This window comes from Lissotriton vulgaris, chromosome 6 (assembly GCF_964263255.1).
Source record: "Lissotriton vulgaris chromosome 6, aLisVul1.2, whole genome shotgun sequence".
NCBI classification, from domain to species: Eukaryota; Metazoa; Chordata; class Amphibia; order Caudata; family Salamandridae; genus Lissotriton; species Lissotriton vulgaris.
The window spans coordinates 575,041,259-575,069,004 of record NC_141694.1 but is presented as its reverse complement, the minus strand read 5'-3'; the positions used below and the strand labels follow the sequence as shown (position 1 = coordinate 575,069,004).

The following is a 27,746-nucleotide window of genomic DNA, read 5'->3' as shown; positions in this document are numbered from 1 at the left end:
CATACCGCAATTTTCAAAAATGCATCATGCCACCGCGATCGTCGCTCCCATTGGCTGTAGGCGATGCTCCATGGTGGTGATGCACCGCCGGGGCAAGGCGGTTGCTACCACAATTTGGGCAGCGGAGCATGCCCACCGCCATCTACACATGTCTATATGCCAATGGCTACCGCACTTGTGAAATGGGTGGTGCTGGTGTCGCACCGCCGGGGCCAGGCGGTAGCTACCGCAATTTGAGGCACATGCTATGGCAATGGCCATCTTGAACATTGCATCAGTAGACAGCAGCAACCTGGTTAAGGGCACATGATAGGGCACACAATGGCATTATCACATAAGTTACACAGGTGGACGCACGTTATGTGTGAGGCACATTGGTCTGTGGTCCCTCCCATGTCACTTAGGCATTTGATGGTTGCTCATGCTACACAGTGTAAAGCTGGTGTGAATAACGTGTTCGGAAGCAATGTGTTGTGTGTCAGTGCTGGCCTTGGCAATGCTTGTCCCACTGTATGGTGTTGTCACTTACTTCTGCTTTCATTTTAAGATCATGCATACTAGGGACATTTTTACTGCTACTGTCATCATTGTGTTTTGGATGTGTGTCAAGTTACATACATGTATTAATGTGTGCCAGGTACAGCAGATGGGAATGAGACAGTCATGATCATCTTACACACGTTGTTGGATGGTACGGTACAAGGCGTACTAATGTGTAATGTGTGTTTCTGTATGTGTGCATTCACATTGACCAATGTGTTGTTTGTGGTACTTGTGTATTGCTAATGGATAGGTGTGCCCTCAGTGTGTCTTATATTTCCACCCATGTGACATGGTGTACCACGCATATCTCATGACAGTCTTTGCTTTACAGTCACATCCTTACATGTATGTGAAGTGTCCATCTCAGGATGGTTGTCAGTGACATGTGTCCATTTACATCTCAACTAGGAGGAGGCCTAATCTCATTCGTCACCTGACAGTGCTGGAGGTCATGGAGGATATAGCGATCATTCGCAAGTTTCGCCTTGACAGACCGACACTGAAGACCCTTTGTGATCTGTTGGAGCCCCACCTGCAGCCTCGTCGCCAGTACCCAACAACATTCACACCCACATACAAAGTGATGGCAGCCCTCCACTTTTTTGCTACTGGTTTCTTCCAGGAGACGGTGGCCAGCGCTACCGAGATGTCGCAACCCATGTTCAGCCTGGTGCAGAATGATATACTTGCAGCCATGATGTTCTTTAAGGATAGATACATACATTTCCCTAGGGGAGAAGTATTGCCCGGTGCGTAGGGTGACTTCTATCCCCTTGGGCACATCCCACATGTTGTTGGTGCCATCAATTGCACCCATGTAGGTCTGGTGCCACCACAGGCGAGTGAGCACATTTTCAGAAATCGGAAACATTATCATTCAATCAATGTGCAGGTGGTGTGCCTTGCGGACATGACCATATCACATATGTGTGCAAGATTCCCCGGCTCTGCCCATGATTCTTACATCCTGAGGAACAGCATTGTGCCTCGGATGATGGCAAATCTGGTACCCGAGCGTGCTTGGATTGTGGGTGAGTATGCCTAGTGGTATGGTGTGCTGTGTGTGTGACCTGCTGCCTTCTGCCTGTGCAACATTGCAATGTGTGTTTGTCAGTCCTAGGTGACTCTGCATATCCCAGTCGGCCATGGCTGCTAAGCCCACTAGGGAATCCCAGGACCCCAGCTGACATCAGGTATAATAAGGCCCATGGCAGGACCCGACGTGTCATTGAGCGGACTTTTGGTCTACTCAAATGAAGATTCCGCTGCCTTGACAGGACAGGAGGAGCATTGGCATACTCGCCTGGGAAAGTCTGCAAGATCGTTATGGCATGCTTTATGCTGTACAACCTGGCCATTCACAAGGGGATCCCCCTGATCCTGGACGATGATGAGGACCCAAGACCCCCACCTGTTCAGGGCCATGAGTCCAGTATGAGGACAGTGGAGAGGAGGAAGATGTTGACATGTGTCAACAGCTCATCAACCGCTACTTCACTTGAAGGTGTGTAAAGATGTACGACTTGTACATTGTCTGTTGTGTTTGTTGTTGTTCTGCAGATCTATCTGCGGATGGTACAGACAGGCACATGTTGAGTCATCTGTGTGTAGGAAAGGTGGCATTTATATTCCACATGTGGAGGTATGCTGGACTCTATTTGTTAACACCTGCTGCACATGGTCTTGTATGCCTGTAGTCTCATGTGTATGTTTTGTGTAGTGTTATGTCTGTGATGCCACAATGACACCAGTGACTGTTGTTCTGTTGTGTCTCCATAGGTGCTTCAGAATAATCCTGCCCTACATACTGTACATCATTTGGACACATCATGGACATTTTCTAAACTGTAAATATTGCACTAAAAAAGATACAGCACAAGATCTGGTGCGTCAGGTTTTTTATTTGCGAAGTGGACATGTGAGGGGTGCGGGAATATTTACATGAAGGTGGTGAATGGGCATTGATTTGACAGTCATGGTAGATGAGATGTCAAAGTAGACACCACATGCATGTGGTGACCCAGTCCAACAGACAAGTGCCATTGCAAAGGCAGTGTGGGGAAGGACAGTCCAAACAGTCAATGCAGTGGGGAAGAGGGTTGCCATCAGGGCTGGCTTCGTGACTGGCGTGTGGCTGGTGCTTTGCCTCCGGAGACTCCCAGGCTCTTCTTTGAATGCCCCCTTGATCTTTTTGGCGGTGGGGGGCCTACTGAATGGCCAGTGGCGTCTGAGGACTCGCCCCTCTCTGTTGGCACAGGTGAGGATGGTGTACTGTCGTCCTGTGGCACAACAGAAGGGGGCGGAGGTGTTGGTTGTGATGCAGGCCTGTCCCTCAGCAACACCACTTGCTGGGCCATGAGGTCCACCATTTGACCAATGTGTGTGTCGATGGACCTCATCAGCAGGATGAGCTCTCGCAAAAGTTTGTCTGACCCCCAACTTTGTCCCTGGACCTGTCCATATGCACCGATGACTCTGGTGAAGTGGTCCAGGGATGGTGTGTCAACCTCCTGAGATCTGGTGGGGACCCTGGCCCTCCCACCTGCCCTGCTGCCACGGACCTTTTGCCTCGCCACAGTGGATCCTCGCACACTCTCCCTGCCCACCACAGTTGGTGTTGTGTCCTGGTCATCCCCCGGGACAGGGAGGGTGCTGGTGGTGGTGGTGGTGGTGGCCAAAGTGGCAGCGGTGGAGGCACAGGCTATGACTGCAGGGATATTCTGTGCAGTTGTTGGTGCAGCAGACGTGGTGGTGGGGAGGATTGGGTCCTGGGACTTGTTGGGCCTTGGAACACCAGATGGGCCGGCCTGGAACTCATCGTCCAAACTATCCTGGGAGTCAACATCCGAGAGTCCATGTACCGGGGGTGGAGACTGGCTCTGCTGGTCGTTGTTGTCATCAGCAGCGAGTTCTTCATCACCTGTGGATTAGATTGTGAATGATCAGTGTTGGTCTCTGTGCAAGTATTCTGTTAGCTGCATGTAATCAACTGTCTGTACACTACACAATTGGGAGATCTTCACTATTATTAGTATTGACATTACTGGTGGTAATTACATGGGGGAGAGGAACATGAATAACTGGTACATGTAATGTATTGATGCATTGCATGCAACTGCTGCTGTGTGTTGTGGTACAGGCCTCCCTCCCCCAAACAGAACTCTCATGCAAGATGGATACCAACCTTTTAGTTTGTTTGGTGTGCTGCAATGGCTGCCACATGCTCCTGGGTGGGGGAGGGTCCATCTTGATGGGCTGTGGGACAGGGGGCATGGTGGGAATAGTAGTACAGGCCTCCCTCCCCCAAACAGACTTCCCATGCAAGATGGATACCTACCTGTTAGTTTGTTTGGTGTGCTGCAATGGCTGCCACATGCTCCTGGGTGGGGGAGGGCTCCATCTTGATGGGATGTGGGACAGGGGGCATGCTGGGAGTAGTAGTACAGGCCTCCATCACCCAAACAGAGCTCTCATGTAAGATGGATACATACCTGTTAGGTGAGGGTAGACAATGCAATGGCTGACACATGCTCCTGGGTGGTGTGGGGGAGGGCTCCATCTTGGTAGGCTGTGGGATAGGGGGGCATGGTGGGAGTAGTAGTACAGGCCTCCCTCACCCAAACAGAACTCTCATGCAAGATGGATACATACCTGTTAGGTGAGGGTGGACAATGCAATGGCTGACACATGCTCCTGGGTGGTGTGGGGGGAGGGCTCCATCTTGGTAGGCTGTGGGACAGGGGGCATGATGGGAGTAGTAGTACAGGCCTCCCTCTCCCAAATAGACCTCCCATGCAAGATGGATACCTACCTGTTAGTTTGTTTGGTTTGCTGCAATGGATGCCACATGCTCCTGGGTGGGGGGGGGCTCCATCTTGATGGGATGTGGGACAGGGGGCATGCTGGGAGTAGTAGTACAGGCCTCCCTCACCCAAACAGAACTCTCTTGCAAGATGGATACATACCTGTTAGGTCAGGGTGGACAATGCAATGGCTGATACATGCTCCTGGGTGGTGTGGGGGAGGGCTCCATCTTGGTAGGCTGTGGGACAGGGGGCATGGTGGGAGTAGTAGTACAGGCCTCCCTCACCCAAACAGTACTCTCATGCAAGATGGATACCTACCTGTTAGTTTGTTTGGTGTGCTGCAATGGATGCCACATGCTCCTGGGTGGGGGAGGGCTCCACCTTGATGGGATGTGGGACAGGGGGCATGGTGGGAGTAGTAGTACAGGCCTCCCTCACCCAAACAGAACTCTCTTGCAAGATGGATACATACCTGTTAGGTGAGGGTGGACAATGCAATGGCTGATACATGCTCCTGGGTGGTGTGGGGGAGGGCTCCATCTTGGTAGGCTGTGGGACAGGGGGCATGGTGGGAGTAGTAGTACAGGCCTCCCTCACCCAAACAGTACTCTCATGCAAGATGGTTACATACCTGTTAGGTGAGGGTAGACAATGCAATGGTGTTTGAGTTGTGCAAGGTAGTACTTATCAGTGTGTTAGTTGACATTAGTTTGTACTTACTAGCCTCCACTCCCCCGGCTACTCCTGTGAGACTCTCAGGATGCAGTATGGCAAGCACCTTCTCCTCCCATGGTGTGAATGTTTTTGGTGGAATGGGAGGGCCACCGCCAGTCCTCTCAGCCAGCTCCCGGTTCTTGCCCCTCTTCTCCTTGACAACCCTCTTGAGATCATACCACCATTTCATGATCTCCTTCTTGTATCTTGGGGTGGTCCCTACTGCATTGACCCTTTTGTGTCCTTGTGGCTAATGGTGTCTGTTGGACCAGGCTACCAAACAGTTGTGGTTCCACTCTCACTATCTCATCGACCATGGCTGTCAACTCACTCTCTGTGAATTTGGGCATTTTCTGTGCTGCCATGGTGCGTGGTGTATGACGTGTTTGTGGGTGCAGGGGTGTGTGTGGTGGGTGTGGTGTTGAGGTGTGAGGTGTGTTGTGTGGTGGGGTATTGTTGGTGCTGGTATGTTGGTGGTTGTGATGGTGGTAGTGGTGGTGGTGGTGTGTGTGTGCTGTGTTCTTTTGCCTCTCCTGTCAGATGTGATGTATGGCCTTCTCTTCTGGAGTGTTCCAAAGGATTGTGGTCATTGAAGGGGCAGGTTTTATGCTCAGCTGTGTGGGTGTGTCCAAATGGTATTTTGATGTCAGGTGTGTTGTGGGTGTAGGCCAATGGATTTGTATTATTTTTTGGGGATATGTTCTTTAATTGTTATGTGTTTTGTGTATTTGTGGGGCATGGCTACTTTACTTTGTGCCAGTTTTGGCATGTTTGCAGTGTTTTGGCATCGACCGCCATGTTTTTCATGTTTGATCCGCTGCCGTAGCTATGCTGCGGCTCATCCGATGTCTCTCCCATTCACTCCTGTTAGCGACCGTGGCGGTCGGAAACACCAGATCGTACCATCGGGGATATACTAATTTCCCGTGCGGTGACTCCGCTTTGCCTGCGGCGGGTTGTGAGTTTTCCGCTGCCTTTCCGACCGCCACGGTCGGTTTTTGGATGTCTCTGCCCGCGTCGAGCGGTTTTTGTTAGCCCACTACCGCCGCGGTCGGTCTTTTTTGGCAGTTGATCCTAATTTGACCGCCGGTTTAATCGCGGTCCTGGCGGGTGGTTGTTTCCCGCCTCCATGGCGGCCAGGGTGAATTTCCGCCCGCTATCCTAATGGGGCCCCTAATGTTGATTATAAGATTTTAATGGACATTCTATCCACAAGATTGCCTGACAAGATCAAAGAATTTGTTAATGAAACCCAGACTGGATTAAACCTAGGAAGGTTAATTGCTTCTAAAATTGATTATTTATGGGAGGCAACAGATTTAGTTGTAGTTACCTATTTATTACAGTATAAATATTGTATTAAAAGTTCAATAAATAAAGCAAATAATAAGGAGGAAACGTGGGCATCCTTGATGAGTACCTCCGTCTGTGGGTATTTCCCCCACTCTCTCATTGTTGAGCACAAATTTGGATACTTGGATCCATTATATACAGACCAGATCAACTTGGTAACCTGTGAATGTACGTTTAGTTCCTCCAAGGCATTTCCTGAATCAGTGGGTGGAATGTTTTTTCTATGTCTAAATGCACAGGAGTCAACCGGCCCTTGGAGAGTGCTCAGGGACCCGGGCCATGACAGTTGGCAACCAACTGCAGGCCAGCAACATCCAGGCAAAATTCACCAATTGTCAGTCCCCTTCCTGGAGCACAAAAAGCTCCAGGCCACCACAAGTCGGCGGATAATCCAGCAAAAGTCCCTCCTGCCCCAGTGGTCGAACCAGCATAGTTTGGTTCCAATCCCAAAAGCGTCTCTAAACCCCTGAGGACAGAGCCTCAGTAGTTGTACCCACAATGGCCTTAGAAGATAGGATCAGTTAAAAAGGGCACATTTGAAATGTATAGGCCCCTTCTACATTTAGTCATCTCTGCCATCCTACAGTGGGAAGCTAGATCAAGATCGTTAGTGAGGCCAGGACCCTGCTTCATGAAATGAAGGTGCCAATTCCACCCCCTCTTTTCCGTCCAAGGAAGGCCCCTCAGAGTCAGAGGTTTGCAGTTTCTCTTGCTTGCCCCTAGTCTAATGCTGTCTAACAGGAATGCACAGGTGTATCAATGTCCCAATCACCCAGATGTGGATTGGAGACAGACTGATAGGCACACAGAGACACATGAGCATTGGAATGCACACTTTCCTAAAATGTCATTTTCCCATTAGTAATGTCAAATATACTCCTATTACCAGAAAGGATTTGCCATTACTAATCTATTGATACCAATCTCCATGCTGCTGCTTTTCTGAACATAGGGAATACAGCTCAATAGCCTTTCCATAGATCCCCCATGTTAATCAATGTGAGAAGCAGGCCTCACGGCACTGAACACTCCTCCGGGCGGTATTCACTACTAGGGCATGTAGCGCATACATGCATATGCCCTACACCACACCCTGCCCCAGGGAGTATGCAGATGTAGCGAGAGACATGCAGAACTTTGGCAAATAGCTTTTAAATGCTAAGCTGAGTAACAGTACCCTGCACATACAGGCCCTGCAATGGCAAATCTGTGGTACGTTTGCAGAACTACCTCCACGGCTGGAACAACCAGTGCTGTAGGCCCACAGAATAGCATTGGAGTTACATGCTCTAGGTATATGTCTTACCACTGGACAAAGTACTTACAGCTAACTCAGATCAGTCAATTATGTATACACCTTATCCATCAAACCATGGTTGTATGACAGAAGCTCCTCACACAAGCCTACAAAGCTCTCCACGATGAAGGTCTAGCATACCTGAACCACTGACTCACATTCCAAGTACCCTCCAGACACCTCTGTTCCACCCAGCTTGCCCTAGCCTCTGTCCTCAGTATCCACAAGACCAGAACTGGAGGAAGATCCTTCTCCTACCTCGCCATCAACACCTGGAACACCCTCCCCCTCCACCTCAGGCAATCCACGTCACCGACCCAATTCAAGAAGCACCTCCCCACAGGTGAGTAGTTGCGCTATATAAGCCCCTAATTGATTGACTGATTGACACTAATCACCAGTACGTATATGACAAGCACAGAGCTTTGGCACTGAATGGCAGTGTCAAAGCACTCAAAGTCCTGAGGCTAGCATGTAGATCAGCGGAATACCAGGAGGGACTAAAGTAAAAAGTCAAGGGAAAGCGCCCTCAAGAAGGCCATTTCCAACACCCTTGCGATATAGACTTTACTAGCAGAGCAAGTAAAAGTTTCTTTAAATATTGTGGCTCCTTCATAACATTTTTTTATGAAAAATATATTTTTAATTAGGCGTAGTTATGAAAACCTCCTCAAAGTCAGATATAACATTTTTTTTTTTAGTTTTTTTTTAGTTTTTTTTTTTTTTTTGTCCTCATATCCACCATGGTTTAAGAAAGCCATTTAGAATATGCTCTAGTACAGTTGACACAGTGATTTTAACTGGGAGGGATCATTTCATTTCGAGTGGGAAGGCCATGAATCCCGCAACTGTCACAGCTTGATATTCCTTTAGGCTACCAATGGGGAGGCCTACTGCTGCGCCTGGGCCGGACTGGGACCGGACAACATTAGTATTTGGCACCATAGTAGTATAATCATTGGACCCGGGGGAAAAAAAAACAAAAAAAAAAAAAAACCCGGATCTTTATTGTGCCCATACAAACAAATGCCAAAAGGCCCTTTTATTTTGGTTTCCCGATCTGGCTAAATCCATACGTGCCGTCTGTAAAGTTGATATCAACCAATCCGCATGGGAAGGGGGCATAGGATCCTTCCACCTCCTGCAGATCTCTCTCCTTGCCAAGAGGACCGTATAGAAGACCAGGCTTTTAACTGTAATTTGGGTTGTCTTCAGGAGACCAAAAATCACTAATGGTAAATCTATAGTAATTGGGATACCTAACGATGCCGTAAGAGTCTTACCTATGGCCTCCCAATATGGTGCAATTCGAGGACACTCAAAGAACATATGAATATCTGAAGCTGCAATCAGCCCGCACCTCGCACATGCCACTGAGTTTCCTGCGACAAATTTGGATAGTCTTTGGGGAGAGTAATACGCCCTGTGAAGGGTAAAAAGATGGTTCCTACGTAGCCATGAGGGTTTCACCAAACTTTTTAAAAGCTCAAATGAGGAGGACCAAAGTACTTGTAAATCTTGAGTCGATATCACGTCCCCTCAAAGTTGAGCTGGTAACTTAAATTCCCCATCAGATTCATCTAAAAGAAGTTTATACCATAGTGAAATCTCACGTTTGGTTGAAGGGGTACCAACTAAGCATGGGCGAATTTTGCGAATCTCGCGTTCGCGAATTTGCGGATTTGCGAACTCGCAATCCGCAAAATCCGCGAATTCTTGCGAATTTGCGGATTTTTTTTTGGTGTTCGCAAGGATTTCTGCCAGTTCGCGAGGGTTTCGTACCAGTTCGCAATTGCGAACTTACATTTCGTCGCGCAACGGTCGCGAATTATGTTGTTTCTACGTCTGGTTCATCATCACAGGTTCCCAGCACCCTCTGTTTCACCACTGCAACCCTCTGTTACATCAATGCCACCCTCTGGTTCATCATTACTGTAGATTATGGGGGGGAAAAGCAAGCACACCAGCCCTGCTTCAACTGAGATGAATTAATTTGGGGTTAGTTTATTAATGTGTCACTGTCTGGCACCTGCTTCCTTATCTGTAATTTTGCTTTCTGTTGCAGTGCATTTTTTTTCCCCAGGACCTTCTTTGTGGCCTACTTGTAGCTATTGTATGAGCCTGCTGTGAGGGTCAGAGCAGGGTCATACAATTGTTGCAACTAGCAACTGAATTCTGGAGGGGCCCCAGTCAGGAAGCACTACCGGGAATTGTTACTAATGATGAGTTTGAACTCTTGCCCCTGCCGAGTGCTTTCACTTTTGAAAAACTCGTTTTTCTGCAATTTCGCGGGGTTCGCGGGGTGCGAACACTCGCAAGATCGGATTCGGAAGCCGCAAATTCGTGCGAATATGCTATTTGTTTTTTTTGCGGCGTGTTAGTTGGCAAGGTTTTGTGCGTTTTTGCGAGCCGCTCGTAGCGCAAGACGCGAAGTTACCCTCGCGGTCGTTCAAGGGCGCAGCCATCTTGTTTGCCTGACGTATTTCCATTTCCGGGCGCGAAGTGTAATCTCGCAAAGTTTGCGGCTTGCCAGTACAGTCTCGCGCGTGTTCGCAAGGAAAATCTCGCGCGAACTTACCCGCGCGGTCGTGAACGGGCGCGGCCATCTTGTTTCTCATTCATTGCTATGGTTCTGGGCATGGTCTTTGTATCCTCTGTCAATCTCTGCCATCCTTTGCTTGTTTGAAGTTTTTTTTTATCTATTTTACTTATTATCTATCCCTCTATTTTTCTAGCCCTATATTTTTGTGTTTACTGCTACTTTTGGTTAATTTTAAACTACTTTTGTAAACTCTTTTCTTTTCTTCTCTTCCCTATTCTATTTTCTTTATTCCTTTCCGCCCAGACCATGGTGAAGGGAGCCGGGAAGCATCCCGAGAAGGGGAAGGGTCCCGCACCCCGTGTCCGGCTCCCGTGCGGGCGTTTGAGGGGGGAGCTAGTGATGCCACGGGAGATCTTTACCCCGGAGGAGGTGGCCCAACTCATTTTTCATGTTCAGCGCCGCCTCCCCAGGACCATCATGGGAGGCGGCAAGATCAGTGCCGGGTACGGGGCCCGGGAGCGCCGGAAGCGGTGGGAGAAGGTGTGCCAGGCCATTTACCACCCCTCTCGGGTCTGGCGCACCTACAACCAGGCCACCCACCGCTGGACGGATGTCCTGACCCGTGAGCGAGATCTGCTCGACCTCCTTGGCCTTGAGATCCCCGGGCTTGGTGAGTAGTAGTAGCTATGTCTTTACTACTATGTTTTCTCCTGCTGTGTTATTATATTGCAAATTTTTGTTTTTTACCAAGAGCAATAATGCTGCTCATTACATTGTAGGTACATTTTATTTCAAAATCTTCTGTGCATTTCAGGTACACTGCTCTCCTTCTCAGTAGTGTTGCTACTATGCTTATTTGTTTTAGATTTTGTGTTCATTTCATTGGCCTGTGAAATTATGTATGAGTGTAGTTTAAAGAACTGCGCAATGCTACACACTAAGGTTCAGATATTTAATTACCGGCGCATCCCTGCAAAGTTGCAGGGATGCGCCAGTAATTGTGCGTCACGCCACCATCACCCATGGTGCGCCGTATTTACAATGCGGCGCGCCATGGGCCCAAAACGTCACCAAAGCGTTACGCATCTGTGCCGTAAAGGTGGCGCATTGCTGGAGTTGCGTCGCAACGATGGTGCAGCTCCATCAATTCTCTGGGGTGCCCTATCTCCCCAATGCTGCGTCAAGCCGTACGTCTGCTTCAAGCAGGCGCAGGGTTTGAGTCACGCATCATTGTCCTCAAAGTGACTGATTGAAATCTTGTAGATTTCCCTCAGCCACTTTTAGGATGCGTTCCTGCGCAGGAACGCCCTCCCTTGCGCCGGAACACCCCTATTGGCGCAGGGCTTTACAACGTGATGCATCTCCCAGATGCTACACGTTGTTAATATACGCCGCACCATTGCGCCTCTTTTGTGCTGTCGCTGCGTCACAAAAGTCACGCAACAATGGAGCAAAAGAGCCGCAAGGGCCTTATAAATCAGCCCCTACAGACTCAAGTCCAGTCCTTCCTTTGTACACATGGCGATAAGAAGAAATAGTGGTGGTGGATTAATAGTTTGAGTATTTTAATGACTGGTGAATGTAGTAGGAAACTTTAGTGTTGTCGCTGATCTTCAATCACGATGGACTTTGGCTGTCACTTTGCGTGCTGCGGACTGCTGCCTGCCAATCCTAGGCAAACCTTTTTAGTACTTTGTTTAGTGAGTTACATAGGGTAGTTTCCAATTCGACGGTCCGCAAATCAAGCAATACTAAAGTAATGACGTAGTCGACCACATGAGATTGGTCAATAATATATCCCGTGGAGTCGTTCCCTATTTGCTATTTCGCAAAAATATTTTGTTACTTTGTTAGTTCTTTTTTAAATGTTTGATTTGGTTGAGAAATATCATCCATGTTTTCTGTTTTTCTTTCTTTCATGTTGTACATCAGCTTCCCCCAGGGGCAAGAGGAGGACACAGGAGGAGGAGGAGGAGGGTGCTGTTGTCGATGCAGGCCAGGACCGGGCAGTCGAGGGCTCCTTTGCTGGCCCCAGTAAGTTTTAATTTTAATATAGAGTACTTATTTTTTCCTAGCGTTCCTCATTCGATTTTTTCTAAATCGTCTTTGATCTTCTTGTAGACAGGATCTAAATTCTTATCCTGCCTCGACTATGACTCCGTGTGGTATTACTAGATTATTCTTATTAGTCTGTCTGTGTAGCTAACTAAGATTGCACATTTGGCATTTCCATTGGACTCCCATTCTAGTCAGCAATAGCTCTATGCACTGAGTGTAGTCCTCTGGGATTGTCCATAATGTCTTTTCAAGTATTCTAAATGTTTATGCTTTGACCATTGCCAACAATAAAAAGGTGAATGACCACCACCAAGAAATAATAAGATACTACTTTACTTTTGGTTTGGATAGGAGGACAATCCATTCGACTACTGTTGCAGGGACAAATCTGCACAAACAGAACTATGGACACTAAATAATGCATCGCTTAGCTTATCAATTATAATAGGTGCTGTAACTGTTAGACTTTCCACATACCTCAGTGATAACAGACTTTGTAGTTGAACCCCCAATCTCCTTACTGACTAGATAGTGTGGCAGAGTCATTTAGCTCCCAAAGTCACCGATGGCAGAGGCACGGACTCATGCTTGCAAAAATTCGAAAACCTTTAGCTCATCCACTCTAGTCTGGAGGACCAAAAACCACAGAGTCTATTTAAGTTTAAAAGCTTTATTAAAAGTAAACACATTTATTAAATTCAAGTTTGTCATAAAAGTGAACGTGTAACTGAAAATGGAAAAGTGCTTAGTGCTGACGATTAATTGGACACATTTCTTGTGGTCGAGCCGAGCTCTCACCTGGTTTGAACTTGATCCTGCTCGTGTTCTTAGAAGTCAAGGTTCTGTCTGTTAGGAGAAAAAGTGGTGCGTGTTAAAAAGTAAAAAGCAAACATTCATCAGTTGTGCCAAAAAGTGCAGCAAGACAACAGCCTTCCCTGGAAAAAGGGACATTTTTACTCTAGAGTACACAGTCAAAAATTATTAAATTGTACACTTTTTTTCACATTTCTTTCTTCCTCCTAGACCAAATATTATATAGTAGTGAGTGGTGTATTCTAACATTATTAAATGTACTTTGTAGGTGGAACATCTGGAGACGGGGCCAGCGCGGAGGTGGTGGCATTGGACGAGGAGGACAACTCTGGGGAGGAGGCGGTGCAAGTGCCGGAAAAGGACATGCCTGTGAGGGTTCAAACGGTGGTGGCGGGCAGAGGTAAGCTATACATTCCTTAGTCATTGAGATTGAAGACTGCAGAGTGTGCTTTCTGCACGGGTGTATTATAAAAAAAGCAGGTAGTAGCCTCCTCTAAATGTACTTCGACTTAGCTGTGAAGTTTTTGGCGAGAAGAATCCCAATCAGATCTGAGGTGAACTTGATGGATGGGATGAACGAAAAGCGAAAGAAGGGTGTAAGTAAGTGTGGAAGCACGAGAAATGTAATGATGACTGGCAAAGAAGAATGATATGTGTTTGCTTGGTCCCCGAGGTGGCTGGGAAGGTAAGAAAATGGTATGGTGCATGGCTGGGTGAATGATGAAGCAAGGATGGGTGGAAGGAGAACAGCCTGGGTGGGTGAGACAGAAACTGTATGTGTGCAATATACTTTGAATGGATGGATGCCTGGATCATTCATGGTACTATCTGACTCTTAGATAGCATATGTGAATCTAGAGAGAGTAGACGGTCACTGGATGAACTAAGTGTTACTTTGAAGAGCATGTAACACCGCACCCGCACGTCCGTTCCAGTGTAGGAAAGGCAAGGAAAAGAAGTTGTAACGTTGTCCAAAGACTACCATGAATAGTAGCAGTAGTTTGTATTGCAACTGCAAGCACAGCATATATCCAGTTATTACGGTGGACACTCCCTACCTCCCTTAATAACTTTAGTTTAGTAGTAGTACGTCATTCATGTGTGGGGGTATCACTGTTCACTCAATAATAAGCAAAGCACCTAAAGTCATCACATATGTCATCAAATACATCCCATGTGAAGTGATAGATAATCAGATAATTTAGCTTCTTCATTTTCCTTTTCTAATACTCATTTGCACTGTAGGGTGAAAGCTAAATTAATTAAGCAGTAGCCCTTTTAACAGAGTATTCTCAGTGCCACCCGTAATAGAAAAGTAAGAGCTTCACCACCTGCATGTACTGGACCGGTACAGTAACGCAAGTCTGTCTCACTCACAATGGTGTGCGTCTGTTTTTCTCGGGTGCAAGTTCACTGCGCTGGCATTATGCCGGCTTGCATAAGATAACGTACCAATTTTCCTAAACAAGAGAGAAGAAGAAGAATAAGAGTGGTGTACTGTCATAGTCGACTGTAATAGAAGTCCATAGTGCTCGTAGAATTTGTTCCTTAAACTCCCACTAATGTTAGAGCAAGGATGAAGAAGTCGGAGGTTACATAGATACTGTCCTCAATAGTTATGCACTGTGCTTTCAATTTGCTACTTGTACTGTGACAACTTTCTGCTCAATCATTTTGTGTTAATCTTAAGGAGCATTGGTTACAGACTATGTCTTTCTTTTTTCATGTAGTTGCTCCTTCCAAATCCAAGACACCATCAAGGAGGAAGGAGCTGGCTCGAATGGCCCGGCAACGGAGGCTGGATGCCACTGTTGCTGAATATCGGCGGCTGGTGGCCCTGGAGGAGGAGGAGACACAGTCTGGAACAACAACAACGTCCACTGGGACAGCTGCATCCTCCTCCGTGCGGGCTGCCAGCCAGCGCAGTGCTCCAGCGGTACGGAGCCGGGCTACCAAAGCCAAACACCACCGCCCAGCAGCAAAGAAAGCAGCTGCCCCTCACAGGATTTGCAAGGCACACCGGCGCCGCTTATCCCTCAGACTGTCCTACCTGGAGCAGGAGGTCCATAATTATAAGAACGTGGTGGAGGGCCTCCGCTTCGAACTTGCCACCCTCCGCAAGGAGCATGATGCCCTGGCTGCTAATTCCAACAGCACCCTGCCATAGTGTCCCTTGCCCCTTTTTTAGAGACTTTTGGGGGGTGGGAATTGGGAGTTGTGATTTTTGGGGACTTTTGAAGGACAATCGTTGGGGTTAGGGAGGGTCTTGCGGGAGATTCTTTTGTTAGGGCTATAAAAATATACTTTTTGAAACTTTATCTGACCATACCTGTTTTTTACTGCTTTTGAGTCTGGTGGGTGGGGGTTTAACATAACAGTAAGTTTGTTTTCCTGAATAGTCCTAGGACTTTAGTAGTACTACCGTCAATCAAATCTCTCGTCTCTCCTAATACTCCATTATACTACCTCCAACCAAACGCCTATCTTACCTGTAATTTCTGTTTGCAAGTAGGGCTAGGCCCAGGGCTGGCTCCACGGGAAACAGCAAATAAGGTTGGCAATCCTGGGCGGATAAAATTTCCTCATAGCGGTGGTACTAGTGGTGTGACACAGTGGCAGTTGCTTGCCTATGAAAAAAAAGAAAATGAAATCTGGTTTGTCCTCCTGAGCAATACAAAGGTACAATACAGAATATAGCAGGTGACAGAAGTACACTAGAACAGTGCCACGTTGTAGCCTAACAAATGTTAAAGTATAACTAATTCGGTTGAAGTTCTTTGACATTAGACATGGGTCTTTGTCAAGCAGAGTAAGAATATATCCTCGGATTTCTTCACCAGCCTGTTGCTATCACCTTATCCTCCCCAGCAAGTGTGTGGATTTATTGCTGTAATTTAGTCACACATCAATCAAAACCACACAGCCCGGGGGAAGAGGGTTAGGGTTTGAAAAATGGATGGGTACGGGGGTTTTTGGGAAAGGTTTTGGGAGACAAGAAAAAGTAGCACAGCATGGACGAACAATTGTGAACATAAACAAATCTTTGGGTACAAACCTATCCATCAATCTTTGAAAGTGCATACACTACTGCATGCATGTCAGTTAAAAGTAAGTAGTACTTTCGACAACTGTGGAAGAAAGAATGCGACAGTACAGGGCGTGGGTGGAAATATTGATAACTATATTCAACATAAGGTCTCTGTAGCCAGATACCCGAGAGCCTTGCTGGTCACTATAAATCCATTCACAACAACACTCAATGGGGTTGGTCTGGAAGGTGTCAGGTTTACTCCCCGTGATCCAGTCGATGCAAATATGGTTCCACCTCCAAATGTCACCAACACCCAGAAGTGTAAACACAGGGTGTTCGAGGCATTAGGCGGGGGAGAAAAATAACAAACTAAAATAAAAAATGTGGGATGGGTAAAGGTAGGGTCAGCAGGGAAAGGATACCTGTAACAGAAGACAAGACAGGCATCAGTGAAGTGCTGTCCTAACATACAAGGGTACTCTCATATAGTCTCACTAAATAGTCTGCAAGTCTCCCGCCTACTCATGGGAAATGTAGTTTCATAGTACGGTAGGCGCTTAGGGGCTGCGTAACCTGACAGAAGGTATAGTAGATAGAAAAGGAGAAATTGCTTTTTTTCTAGGTGTCCCCTCACTCACCAGGGTTGCCCCTTGGTGACATGCTTCATCATTGGGGCCATCCCAGTCCTCTACGGGCTGGGGCGTGCTGCGACTTGCGAATTACGTAGGAGCACTTACAAATGACTATGTGTGGTGCAGATGTGATAGTGGAGTGGACTAAGTGATGTGTTAAGGGATCAATGTAGAAGCCGAGAGAGAGGCAAGAAATGCAGTCACAGTCAGAGAAAAAGGCAAGGGATACTGTATCTATGTGGTTGTAGTGGTCCTGTTGGAAGTGGTAAGTAAGTTGCCCGCAGAAAAAAAATCCTCCTATTAGCGGCACTCCTCCATTGCAGCCGACGCTTCGTCCATCGATGTTGGTCACCAGAAGACACCCTGTCCACTGCCTGCCTGATGCTGAATTGTGGCTCGCTACTGTGAAGCCTGACTCCATCCTTTTTTCCCCATTGCAGAGACTGAAACCCGGCCTGTAATTATTCAACGAAAAACAGGAAGTGATATAATATTACAACACCACTGATAAATAAATATAAGGTATGTAGGCTGTGGAGTGCAAAAAGTCACAATTTGTTTTTCCTAGTAGACAGTACAATGTTTTTGAAAGTGCGTACTCTGAGTCACCTTTTGAAGGATAAATAAGTATGGGCAAATTAATGTAGCGGATCTTGCCCCTCAAGCTAGGTGTACTGTAAACTGTGTTTTAGAACAAAATTAGATCTTCCTAGCAGTGCTCCCACCCAGACCCTTACTAAAGCCAGTCGCAAAAATGTAGAAGACCCCCAATCAAATCTCAAAAAACGAGGCCTAGCAGAAAACTGGTGACAAAACTTACTTTGAAAGTAAAAGTAGGCCGAAGTACCCTAATTACCCATTACCCACCGCGGATTGCATTCAAACCACTTGCAAGCAACCAAGCAAAAGTAGCCATAGCCAGCATCGCTCCAAGACTCGAAATCCCCCCCACTCAAACACATGCAATAGAAATACTGCTAACCCTAACGAACCCTAAGTTAAGAATAGTGGCAAAGGCTTTCTTTAACTATGCCAAATCCCCCCTTTCCCACCATGGATTTTCTTCAAATGACTTGCAACCAAAATTACACATTCTCACGAGTGCTCTAAGACCCCAGAACTCAGTTTGAAAAATCTAGAACACCCCGAAACACATGCAATCCTGCTGCTAGGGCTAACCCTAACAAACCCTAAGTTACAAAAAGTGCCAAAACTAAAGGCTTTTCCGCGCGGATTTTGTCCCAACCACTTCTACCCGGTATTAGACCTTCCCAGGAATGCCCCAAGACCCGGCAACCCACCCGCCAAGAAGCGTAACACCCCCAAACAGGCCAAAAGCAAAATCTCATACTTGCAATATTTCTGGGCCTTCGGTCCAAACGCACTGCGTAGCTAGGCCATAAGTCGGGGTTGGCACGACGGATTTCCTGAAAAGCAAATGCAATCATGATTAGAGTGTCCCAGCAGTGCTCCCAGACCACGAAACTCACCCGCAAACACCAGGAAGCCCCCCAAACAGGCCCCCGAAAACGCTACATAGAGCAAAATGTCAGAAATAGCCAAAAAAAAAATCGGCCTGGATTTTGTCCCAACCACTTCTACCCGGTATTAGACCTTCCCAGGAATGCCCCAAGACCCGTCAACCCACCCGCCAAGAAGCATAACACCCCCAAACAGGCCAAAAGCAAAATCTCATACTTGCAATATTTCTGGGCCTTCGGTCCAAACGCGCTGCGTAGCTAGGCCATAAGTCGGGGTTGGCACGACGGATTTCCTGAAAAGCAAATGCAATCAAGATTAGAGTGTCCCAGCAGTGCTCCCAGACCACGAAACTCACCCGCAAACACCAGGAAGCCCCCCTAAGAGCACCTCAAAGGCAAGCAAGTCATCAAAAACACAAAAAAAATTCCGCCTGGGATTTGGTCCAAAACACTTTTATCCGGTATTAGAGCTTCCCAGCAATGGCCCCAGAGCCGTCAACCCAGGAGAAGACGAGTAGAAGACCCCCAAACAGCCAAAGAGCAAAAGTACAAAAATGGGGACTTAGTCAATTTTTCACAAATTTCCCAAATCACTCCGCGCGCGCTCTGCAGCTAGGCCCTAAGTCCCCTCTGCCACCATGGATTTGCTTCAAACCTCTTGCAAAGTAAAGTATATATAGCCAGCAGTGCTCCCAGACCACGAAACTCACCCACAAACTCCAGGAAGCCCCCCAAACAGGCCCCCGAAAACGCTACATAGAGCAAAATGTCAGAAATAGCCAAAAAAAAAATCGGCCTGGATTTTGTCCCAACCACTTCTACCCGGTATTAGACCTTCCCATGAATGCCCCAAGACCCGTCAACCCACCCGCCAAGAAGCATAACACCCCCAAACAGGCCAAAAGCAAAATCTCATACTTGCAACATTTCTGGGCCTTCGGTCCAAACGCGCTGCGTAGCTAGGCCATAAGTCGGGGTTGGCACGACGGATTTCCTGAAAAGCAAATGCAATCAAGATTAGAGTGTCCCAGCAGTGCTCCCAGACCACGAAACTCACCCGCAAACACCAGGAAGCCCCCCTAAGAGCACCTCAAAGGCAAGCAAGTCATCAAAAACACAAAAAAAATTCCGCCTGGGATTTGGTCCAAAACACTTTTATCCGGTATTAGAGCTTCCCAGCAATGGCCCCAGAGCCGTCAACCCAGGAGAAGACGAGTAGAAGACCCCCAAACAGCCAAAGAGCAAAAGTACAAAAATGGGGACTTAGTCAATTTTTCACAAATTTCCCAAATCACTCCGCGCGCGCTCTGCAGCTAGGCCCTAAGTCCCCTCTGCCACCATGGATTTGCTTCAAACCTCTTGCAAAGTAAAGTATATATAGCCAGCAGTGCTCCCAGACCACGAAACTCACCCACAAACACCAGGACGCCCCCCAAACAGGCCCCCGAAAACGCTACATAGAGCAAAATGTCAGAAATAGCCAAAAAAAAAATCGGCCTGTATTTTGTCCCAACCACTTCTACCCGGTATTAGACCTTCCCAGGAATGCCCCAAGACCCGTCAACCCACCCGCCAAGAAGCATAACACCCCCAAACAGGCCAAAAGCAAAATCTCATACTTGCAACATTTCTGGGCCTTCGGTCCAAACGCGCTGCGTAGCTAGGCCATAAGTCGGGGTTGGCACGACGGATTTCCTGAAAAGCAAATGCAATCAAGATTAGAGTGTCCCAGCAGTGCTCCCAGACCACGAAACTCACCCGCAAACACCAGGAAGCCCCCCAAACAGGCCCCCGAAAACGCTACATAGAGCAAAATGTCAGAAATAGCCAAAAAAAAAATCGGCCTGGATTTTGTCCCAACCACTTCTACCCGGTATTAGACCTTCCCAGGAATGCCCCAAGACCCGTCAACCCACCCGCCAAGAAGCATAACACCCCCAAACAGGCCAAAAGCAAAATCTCATACTTGCAACATTTCTGGGCCTTCGGTCCAAACGCGCTGCGTAGCTAGGCCATAAGTCGGGGTTGGCACGACGGATTTCCTGAAAAGCAAATGCAATCAAGATTAGAGTGTCCCAGCAATGCTCTCAGACCACGAAACGCACCCACAAACAGACGGAACCCCCCCTAAGAGCACCTCAAAGGCAAGCAAGTCATCAAAAACACAAAAAATTTTCCGCCTCGGATTTGGCACAAACCACTTTTAGTGCTTCCCAGCAATGGCCCCAGACCCGTCAACTCACCTGCAAAGAGGTAGAACAACACCCCCACAAGTGCTGAGTCTTTCTTCATTGGGCGTAAACCAGCCCTCTGCTTTGATGGAAATAGGAGTCTGGAGGAGGAGGATAGAGGAGCATGTTCTTCTGAACTTGTGAACCTGAGGAATGCAGACTGCGGCACCTTCAAATAAATTAGCAAACAAGTGAAGACAGTTCTGCTGATGGGCTTGTTTTTGTGATTATCTGATTAAAGTTTGAATTATATTAACTGTGCACAACAAAGAAAGACAGACACACAGGAATAAAAGTGAATAAGGATGAAAAAGAAAGTTATTGATTCGTTGTCTCATTTTCAGGGCTCGAAGTCGGTATCACGGTCCAGGAATAAGAATAAGGCTTCGTCATCATACTCTGCGAATTCAGCCAGGGTGAGGTCAGTGCCACCTGACAGAGTAGAAATTCCCTCATCTATGGTGCTGGCCACCTCCTCTTCATCCGGCACGCTCTCTCGTACTCTTATATCTGGTGGTATGAGGTGCTGATTCATCTTGATCATTGTTAACCTCTCCACATTTTTGGGCGAGAGGCGGCTCCGTTTGGGAGTTACAATCCCACCAGCCGCACTGAAAACCCGTTCAGAAGACACACTTGCGAGTGGGCAAGACAAGTAGTTTAAAGCCAGGTTGGTGAGCTGTGGCCACAATTCTTTTTTCCCATGCCAATACGCCAATGGGTCAGAATTAACATAGACCTCTGTGGAGTCATTCAGATAGTCCTTCACCATCGACTCAAGGTCCTCCTCCAAGGTTCCTCCACTTTGCGTAGCTCTTGCTGTGCCTCTGACCTTTTGAGAACCAAACCCACGCAGAGCTAGCCAATCCTCTTCAGCCTCCAATGTTTCTGTTGTCTTTCGTGCAGATGATCCGGTTGCCGGTGTCTTTAACGGCTGAGAGGTCACTTGTGCCACAGCCACAGGTGCAGAAGTGGATTGTTTTGACTGGGGATGGCCTGCTGATGTACTGCCATTTCCTTCAATTTCCAGCCGTTCTGTTTCAAACTTCTTGGCTGACAAGGCTAGCCAACGTTTGTACTTTGTAACATCTTCATCACCAAAAGGAAAGAATGCTCTGCCTGCCAGCGCCTTTTTGTAGCGTGGATCCAGAATAGTAGCACAAATGTAATGCTGTTCTGAGTGGATCTTTTTAAGACGTTCATCACCTTGTAGGAGCTCTAATAATTGCTCAGCCAGAAGCAAAGAGTCTTTCTTTTTGTCATCTTTTCCAAACACAGAACACACCTCCTTCAGTTGGTCCTCCAGCATGTACAACAATGGGATAGCTTTTCCCAAATTAGAGTCCTCCTTGCTGACTGCACGCGTGAAGACCTCAAAAGGACGAAGCATGCGTGTTAGGCTTTCAACTATGTTCCATTGCGGCCCACCCATCCTCAGCTCCTCTATACCCTCTTTCAAGAAATATTGATCGAGTTGCGTATACTGCTCATACAGACGCTCAAGCATGTAGAAGGTTGAGTTCCAACGTGTTACCACCTCCTGGATGAGTGCTTTCACTGGCATTTGACATTGATATAGCATGCTCCTCAGCTGCTTGCGGGCCTTAAAAGAATGCCTGAAATGCTTGCAAATTTTTCGGCAGTTCTCCAATACACTGTACGCTGCACTGCGTTTATTACCCAAGAATTTTTGGACAACCAGGTTTATACAGTGCGCCAAACACGGCACTCTGAAATAGTAACCGTCCCTCATGGCCTTAACTATATTGGAGCCATTGTCCGTGGAAACATAACCAACCTTGCGTTTTAGTGGGGACAGACAGTTAAGGACCTTTGTGTTAAAGACATCCAAAATGTTTTCTGCTGTGTGACGTTTCTCCAAACCAAACATGGCTAGTGTTGCATGTTTCCGAGCACCTTTAAAAACAATGTTAGTGTCAACACCTGAGTTTAGCTTTGCTTTAGCCCCTGAAAAAGAGACCCAGTGTGCAGTGATGCACATGTAATCAGCGCCTGCGCCACTGGTCCACATGTCTGTTGTCAGATGTATAGTGTGAACAGCACTCTTCTGCAAAGCTGCCCCAATCACCTTCAGAACATCTTCATGTAGTGCTGGAACCGCAACTCGGGCAAAATAGAACCGGCTAGGAACCTTCCATTTAGGGCAGAGCGCTGTCACTAATTCTAGAAAACCAACCCCTTCTACAAAAGAAAAAGGGAGAAGGTCCAGAGCTAGCATTTTAGCCAGCTTAGTGTTATACAGACGGGTCATTGGGTGGTTGCGTTCATATTGCGCTTCTGTAAACAACATTTTTTAATGTTGCCCTGGACCAATGATTTACGGGATGATGATGATCTCTTCGACCCAGTTACGCTCGCTGATGAACTTTTCCGCATTGATGTCTCACTCTCTCCCACACTCTTAGTGTGGCTCCCATGGGGTGTGCTGCTGACATGGGAACTGGGTGTAAGTGAAGTGTTTGAATCGTCTTCTTCTACCTCCTCGTCATCAGCAGATGACAAATCAACGTTTTCATTACGTGCAATTCCGGCTTTCTTGACCGCCTCTAGGTGCGGAAACCATTCGACAGCGTGCCTTCTCTCAAGATGACCTCTCTGGCCTCCGGTACCATAGTTAGAACCAAGCTTACCACGACTAAATCGAAGCTTACAAAGGCTACAAATGGCTACGTTTTCCTTTTTTGGGCAAACACTAAAGAAGTCCCAAACTGGAGACTTGAAATGTCTTCGGGGGCCGGAGGAGGCGGCGATACTGGTGGTGGTGGTCCTGCTGCTAATGACAGATGAAGTGGAGGATGTGGATTGCCGAACTTCAGTACGTTTTGCACTTTCACCACCACGAATTGAGGTCGAGGACGAGGTGGGTACCTTCTTGCGAAGAAATATGGAAGCGGTAGGTTTTGGTGTACTACTTAACTCCAAATCTAATGATTCCATTTCCATTGCCTCCTCGCCGACATCATCATCACGCTCAGCAGCTTCTCGGGATAGGGTCAAAATGTCTCTTTGCTGCATGCCCGGTGGGGCTGCAGTGACCTTTGTGATGACTGGCTCGTCGTCATCGTGAGAGGCTTCATCACCAGCAGTATCTGTCACTTCTTGTTGAGCCTCATCACACTCCATAGGTTTGAGTTTTTGGACGACCTTCCTTTTACGCTTAGGTTCCGGTGTCAGATCATGGTGTGCCTCACTGTCAGACCGCAGTTGTGGTTCCCAAGCTGGATCTGTATCATCAGAAGGAGGTGGGCTTGAAGAAGATGTAGACACCCCCCTTGATCTTTTCCTTGCTAGGGATGTGGAAGACAATGAATGATCATCAGGAGGAGTGGCTTCCAATGATACCTCGGCTTCATTGTCGATTTCCTGATGTGCCCCTACTTCGGGAGGAACAACTATTGTGGGCACTTGTGAACCTCCATGCACCTTTGCTTGCGCATCTCCTTTTGCTGCCTCTCCTTCCACATGTACTTGGGCGTGTACTTGCACATGGTGTTGTTGTTGCGGCTGTGTTGATTCAGGGACATTGCTGCTACTTTCTTGCGATGAGCCAACATCACTGGTCGATGGTGATTGGAGAAGTACACTGACTGCCTCTGAAGCACTCAAGGGCTTTGACTTAAGTTGGCGTGGTGGTGGAGGCACTGAACCCAATGGAGCAGGGGTGCTGCTCCCAGCCTGGTCCCCAGCAGAACCTGCTGCAGCAGGCGTACTTTTTTTTTTGCTCCCAAAAAACGTGGCGGGTGGCACACCAGCCTCCTTGGTACCTTGCTTCTTCTGCTCCTTACTAGCAACTTTCTTGCTAGAGGAGCTACGGAGAACTTTCTTTGGGGGCGGGGCCATCTTCTTCAGAGCAGGTCAGAGAGCAGGCCGCAGTTGCACGAATTGTAGAGTTGTCTGAGGCCAGACGTGACGTCGCGTGACGTTATGCTGCACACACACACCGCTGCAGGACTTCTTCCGGGCACTGGTGGTTCTCTTGAGTCTTGTGCACCTAAAAAAAATGGAAGACAGAGGAACATCAGTTCAGTTATAGAGCACAAAAAAAAATCGAAAAACACTGCAAAATCAGCACAATCCCAATCCATCCATGCCCTCCATAATGTTTAAATTCAAGACAACCCACAGAAAGACTAGGCCCATGCAAGACTCACTAGTACCCCTGGGCATAAATAAAGGTTGAAAAGTAGGCAAAATGGTTGGAGGCCTAACAACAAAGCCTGCATTCAAAATGGCCACTTGCCTGCCAGCACATGGCCAGTGCCTGTAGCTGCACTCAAAATGGCCACCAGCCACATGGCATGTCCCTCCCCATGAACACACCCAAAAATCGAAAAACACTGCAAAATCAGCACAATCCCATTCAATCCATGGCCTCCATGATGTTTAAATTCAAGACAGCCCACAGAAAGACTAGGCCCATGCTAGACTCAAATACCCCTGGTGAAAAGGCCACAAGTACAGGCCCAAAAATCGAAAAACACAGCAAAATCAGCACAATCCCATTCCATCCATGGCCTCCATGATGTTTAAATTCAAGACAGCCCACAGAAAGACTAGGCCCATGCTAGACTCAAATACCCCTGGTGAAAAGGCCACAAGTACAGGCCCAAAAATCGAAAAACACTGCAAAATCAGCACAATCCCATTCCATCCATGGCCTCCATGATGTTTAAATTCAAGACAGCCCACAGAAAGACTAGGCCCATGCTAGACTCAAATACCCCTGGTGAAAAGGCCACAAGTACAGGCCCAAAAATCGAAAAACACTGCAAAATCAGCACAATCCCATTCCATCCATGGCCTCCATGATGTTTAAATTCAAGACAGCCCACAGAAAGACTAGGCCCATGCTAGACTCAAATACCCCTGGTGAAAAGGCCACAAGTACAGGCCCAAAAATCGAAAAACACTGCAAAATCAGCACAATCCCATTCCATCCATGGCCTCCATGATGTTTAAATTCAAGACAGCCCACAGAAAGACTAGGCCCATGCTAGACTCAAATACCCCTGGTGAAAAGGCCACAAGTACAGGCCCAAAAATCGAAAAACACTGCAAAATCAGCACAATCCCATTCCATCCATGGCCTCCATGATGTTTAAATTCAAGACAGCCCACAGAAAGACTAGGCCCATGCTAGACTCAAATACCCCTGGTGAAAAGGCCACAAGTACAGGCCCAAAAATCGAAAAACACTGCAAAATCAGCACAATCCCATTCCATCCATGGCCTCCATGATGTTTAAATTCAAGACAGCCCACAGAAAGACTAGGCCCATGCTAGACTCAAATACCCCTGGTGAAAAGGCCACAAGTACAGGCCCAAAAATCGAAAAACACTGCAAAATCACCACAATCCCATTCAATCCATGGCCTCCATGATGTTTAAATTCAAGACAACCCACAGAAATACTAGGCCCATGCAAGACTCACTACCCCTGGGCATAAATAAAGGTTGAAAAGTAGGCAAAATGGTTGGAGGCCTAACAACAAAGCCTGCATTCAAAATGGCCACTTGCCTGCCAGCACATGGCCAGTGCCTGTAGCTGCACTCAAAATGGCCACCAGCCACATGGCATGTCCCTCCCCATGAACACCCCCAAAAATCGAAAAACACTGCAAAATCAGCACAATCCCATTCCATCCATGGCCTCCATGATGTTTAAATTCAAGACAGCCCACAGAAAGACTAGGCCCATGCTAGACTCAAATACCCCTGGTGAAAAGGCCACAAGTACAGGCCCAAAAATCGAAAAACACTGCAAAATCAGCACAATCCCATTCCATCCATGGCCTCCATGATGTTTAAATTCAAGACAGCCCACAGAAAGACTAGGCCCATGCTAGACTCAAATACCCCTGGTGTAAAGGCCACAAGTACAGGCCCAAAAATCGAAAAACACTGCAAAATCAGCACAATCCCATTCAATCCATGGCCTCCATGATGTTTAAATTCAAGACAACCCACAGAAATACTAGGCCCATGCAAGACTCACTACCCCTGGGCATAAATAAAGGTTGAAAAGTAGGCAAAATGGTTGGAGGCCTAACAATAAAGCCTGCATTCAAAATGGCCACTTGCCTGCCAGCACATGGCCAGTGCCTGTAGCTGCACTCAAAATGGCCACCAGCCACATGGCATGTCCCTCCCCATGAACACACCCAAAAATCGAAAAACACTGCAAAATCAGCACAATCCCATTCAATCCATGGCCTCCATGATGTTTAAATTCAAGACAGCCCACAGAAAGACTAGGCCCATGCTAGACTCAAATACCCCTGGTGAAAAGGCCACAAGTACAGGCCCAAAAATCGAAAAACACTGCAAAATCAGCACAATCCCATTCCATCCATGGCCTCCATGATGTTTAAATTCAAGACAGCCCACAGAAAGACTAGGCCCATGCTAGACTCAAATACCCCTGGTGAAAAGGCCACAAGTACAGGCCCAAAAATCGAAAAACACTGCAAAATCAGCACAATCCCATTCCATCCATGGCCTCCATGATGTTTAAATTCAAGACAGCCCACAGAAAGACTAGGCCCATGCTAGACTCAAATACCCCTGGTGAAAAGGCCACAAGTACAGGCCCAAAAATCGAAAAACACTGCAAAATCAGCACAATCCCATTCAATCCATGGCCTCCATGATGTTTAAATTCAAGACAACCCACAGAAATACTAGGCCCATGCAAGACTCACTACCCCTGGGCATAAATAAAGGTTGAAAAGTAGGCAAAATGGTTGGAGGCCTAACAACAAAGCCTGCATTCAAAATGGCCACTTGCCTGCCAGCACATGGCCAGTGCCTGTAGCTGCACTCAAAATGGCCACCAGCCACATGGCATGTCCCTCCCCATGAACACCCCCAAAAATCGAAAAACACTGCAAAATCAGCACAATCCCATTCCATCCATGGCCTCCATGATGTTTAAATTCAAGACAGCCCACAGAAAGACTAGGCCCATGCTAGACTCAAATACCCCTGGTGAAAAGGCCACAAGTACAGGCCCAAAAATCGAAAAACACGGCAAAATCAGCACAATCCCATTCCATCCATGGCCTCCATGATGTTTAAATTCAAGACAGCCCACAGAAAGACTAGGCCCATGCACCACTCACTACCCCTGGTCAAGGCCCCAACAACAGGTCAAAAATCGAAAAACACAAAATTTTACTACAACAAAAAAAATCGAAAAACACAGAAAAATCAGCACAATCCCAA

General features: G+C 47.4%; 1 protein-coding gene across 1 annotated transcript in view; it reads left to right on the top strand.

The window, feature by feature from the left end:
* LOC147707669 (uncharacterized) overlaps positions 1 to 15,293 on the top strand; it is a 42,213-nt gene extending 26,920 nt beyond the window's left edge. The window contains exons 3-5 of the mRNA XM_086925660.1: positions 12,188 to 12,289; positions 13,395 to 13,526; positions 14,857 to 15,293. Of these exons, the coding sequence (XP_086781786.1) occupies positions 12,188 to 12,289; positions 13,395 to 13,526; positions 14,857 to 15,293 (671 nt within the window). The remainder of the gene's footprint in view (positions 1 to 12,187; positions 12,290 to 13,394; positions 13,527 to 14,856) is intronic.
* Positions 15,294 to 27,746: the final 12,453 nt, after the last annotated feature.